The 1,974-nt window shown below is 38.9% G+C and overlaps 1 protein-coding gene across 1 annotated transcript in view; it reads right to left on the bottom strand.

The window, feature by feature from the left end:
• Nucleotides 1–1,016: 1,016 nt before the first annotated feature.
• LOC119407668 (piezo-type mechanosensitive ion channel component 1-like) overlaps nt 1,017–1,974 on the bottom strand; it is a 44,668-nt gene continuing 43,710 nt past the window's right edge. The window contains exons 7-8 of the mRNA XM_037674490.1: nt 1,424–1,624; nt 1,017–1,229 (exon numbers count right to left, since the gene is read on the bottom strand). Of these exons, the coding sequence (XP_037530418.1) occupies nt 1,017–1,229; nt 1,424–1,624 (414 nt within the window). The remainder of the gene's footprint in view (nt 1,230–1,423; nt 1,625–1,974) is intronic.

Genomic DNA, 1,974 nt, shown 5'->3' with positions numbered 1-1,974 from the left:
TAAGCAGAAAATCGCAAGGCTGAAATTATTCTAAGCAGCAGAATGTATCTGCCTGAGACAGACTGAGAATGTATTTATACAAGTTCACAGATTAAAAGAAACAAGGACTACAGCCTCATCAGAGCTGGAGAGCTGCGGTAGAGGAAGGGCAGTTTGATTCGCCGTCAGAAGATGATCTGTGCTGCAAAATGAGCCTGAACGAGAAAAGACTGCAGAGCACAAAGTGGGAAAATGTGGATTTTTACCAGTGTTTGACATTTGTATAAAAAAAATCTCCATAAAGACACCATCTAGTGGTCCCAGTAACTAAAGTAACATATAATCAAAATATAAAAGTTTTTATATAAAAGTCTTTAACCCATCCGCTCACCAAGGGCTCATGTTCAGGCTGCTGTTGTTACTCCATGTTGTTTTACATTATTAGTGGTCAGCATTAGATCCTTATTTACCGTTTCTGTTTACACTTTATATTTTTACTATTGTTTGATGAAACTGGGACCCCGAGTACATAGTTTTGTTCCTCCTCATGTACCACATGTGCTGAAATGACAATAAACCTCCTTGAACTTGAACTTATAACAGGCGTGTCTTCACAATAAACCCTATAAATTGTTGTTTGATTTTTTTTTTTTTACCATTTTTCTTTGCCCACTGCTGTAGCATCAGGAAATCCCTTCATAAAATGTTTGGTATCATTGTAAAGCTTTTTTTTTTTTTTCCCAGGATTTCCTGGACATCTGTCCAGACCAGTACAAATCAAGTTTTCAAACCGGCACGCTCATAAACAAAACTAGCTTGTTGCCAGGCCCGGTGGCTAATCAACACATTTCAACAAACCACGGTACGTAATATTTTGAAGCTTTGAGATGAAATTTTAAAATAATAACTCAATATTAAAAAATTCCTCTCCATGTGCGATCATGAGACGCATCCTAAATGACAATTCTGCTGCACCAAATGAAAATGTGTCACTAAGTCGTGTTTTTCCACAACAATTATATGAGTTACATAAATTGTTACTCACCAATGCAAAGAGCAGGAGGTATGCCCACACACAGCAGATACTGGTAGATCATGAAGATAGACAGGAAAATACAGTATTTTGGCCAGATCTTAGCAATAGCTGCACGCCGGCGCCTCACCAAGATGGCCACCAACCAGCAGCCGTGGATAATCACTAAAAAGTTCATTCGCTGACCAATCACATTCACCGTCATCAGAAAGCAGATCTTAAAAAGTAAAAATAAACAAATAAATCAGATGGAGAGACAATATATAAAAGGCATAAAAATTGAATATTCAGTAACGTGTCTTTTTAACCACCAAAATTTTACAAGGGAACACTTTTTTTTAAGTTACTTAATTTTTTGGGGGTAATTTTCAGGCCCAGAAAACAAAATTTAAAGTTCAAGTGATCATCCACCTCTAGGCCAAACTTGTAAAAGGTGTAGTTGAGCAGATACTTCAAGCAGGGAAGGAGGCCGTCATCTAAAGTGTCTCTAGTTGCAGAAGGGAAAAGTGCTGGTACAGGTGGGGGGGACCGCTGGATCTGGCTGTAATGGTGAGTCTGGTGACGATACACTGTTGCCTCAAACACCAGCAGCAACAGAACTATCAAATGGTTCTGCAACAAAACACACAAGACACTAAAATCAATAAGAGCGCATCTGAATGATCTGTGTTTTTCTCTTCTGGAAGAACATACAGAGGTTGAAACATTTTATTTTATCTAAACCTTTAGGTTTTATAAAGTTAAACATTTCCTGTAACAGACAAACTACAAATACATCCACCATCTTTACTCGCTTCTTCCTTTTTGAGTCACGGGGGTCACTGGTGCCCATGTCTAGCAGTCACTGTGAGGCAGTGGACACCTGGACAGGTCTCCAGTCCATCATAGGGACACATAGAGACAAACAAACAAACAAACATTCTCTCTCTCTCTCTCTCTCTCTCTCTCTCTCTCTCTCTCTC

The sequence above is a fragment of the Nematolebias whitei genome, chromosome 1, assembly GCF_014905685.2.
Source record: "Nematolebias whitei isolate Nwh7 chromosome 1, NemWhi1, whole genome shotgun sequence".
Classification (NCBI taxonomy): Eukaryota; Metazoa; Chordata; class Actinopteri; order Cyprinodontiformes; family Rivulidae; genus Nematolebias; species Nematolebias whitei.
Note: the sequence above shows the minus strand (reverse complement) of the source record. Positions and strands in the feature narration are given on the sequence as shown.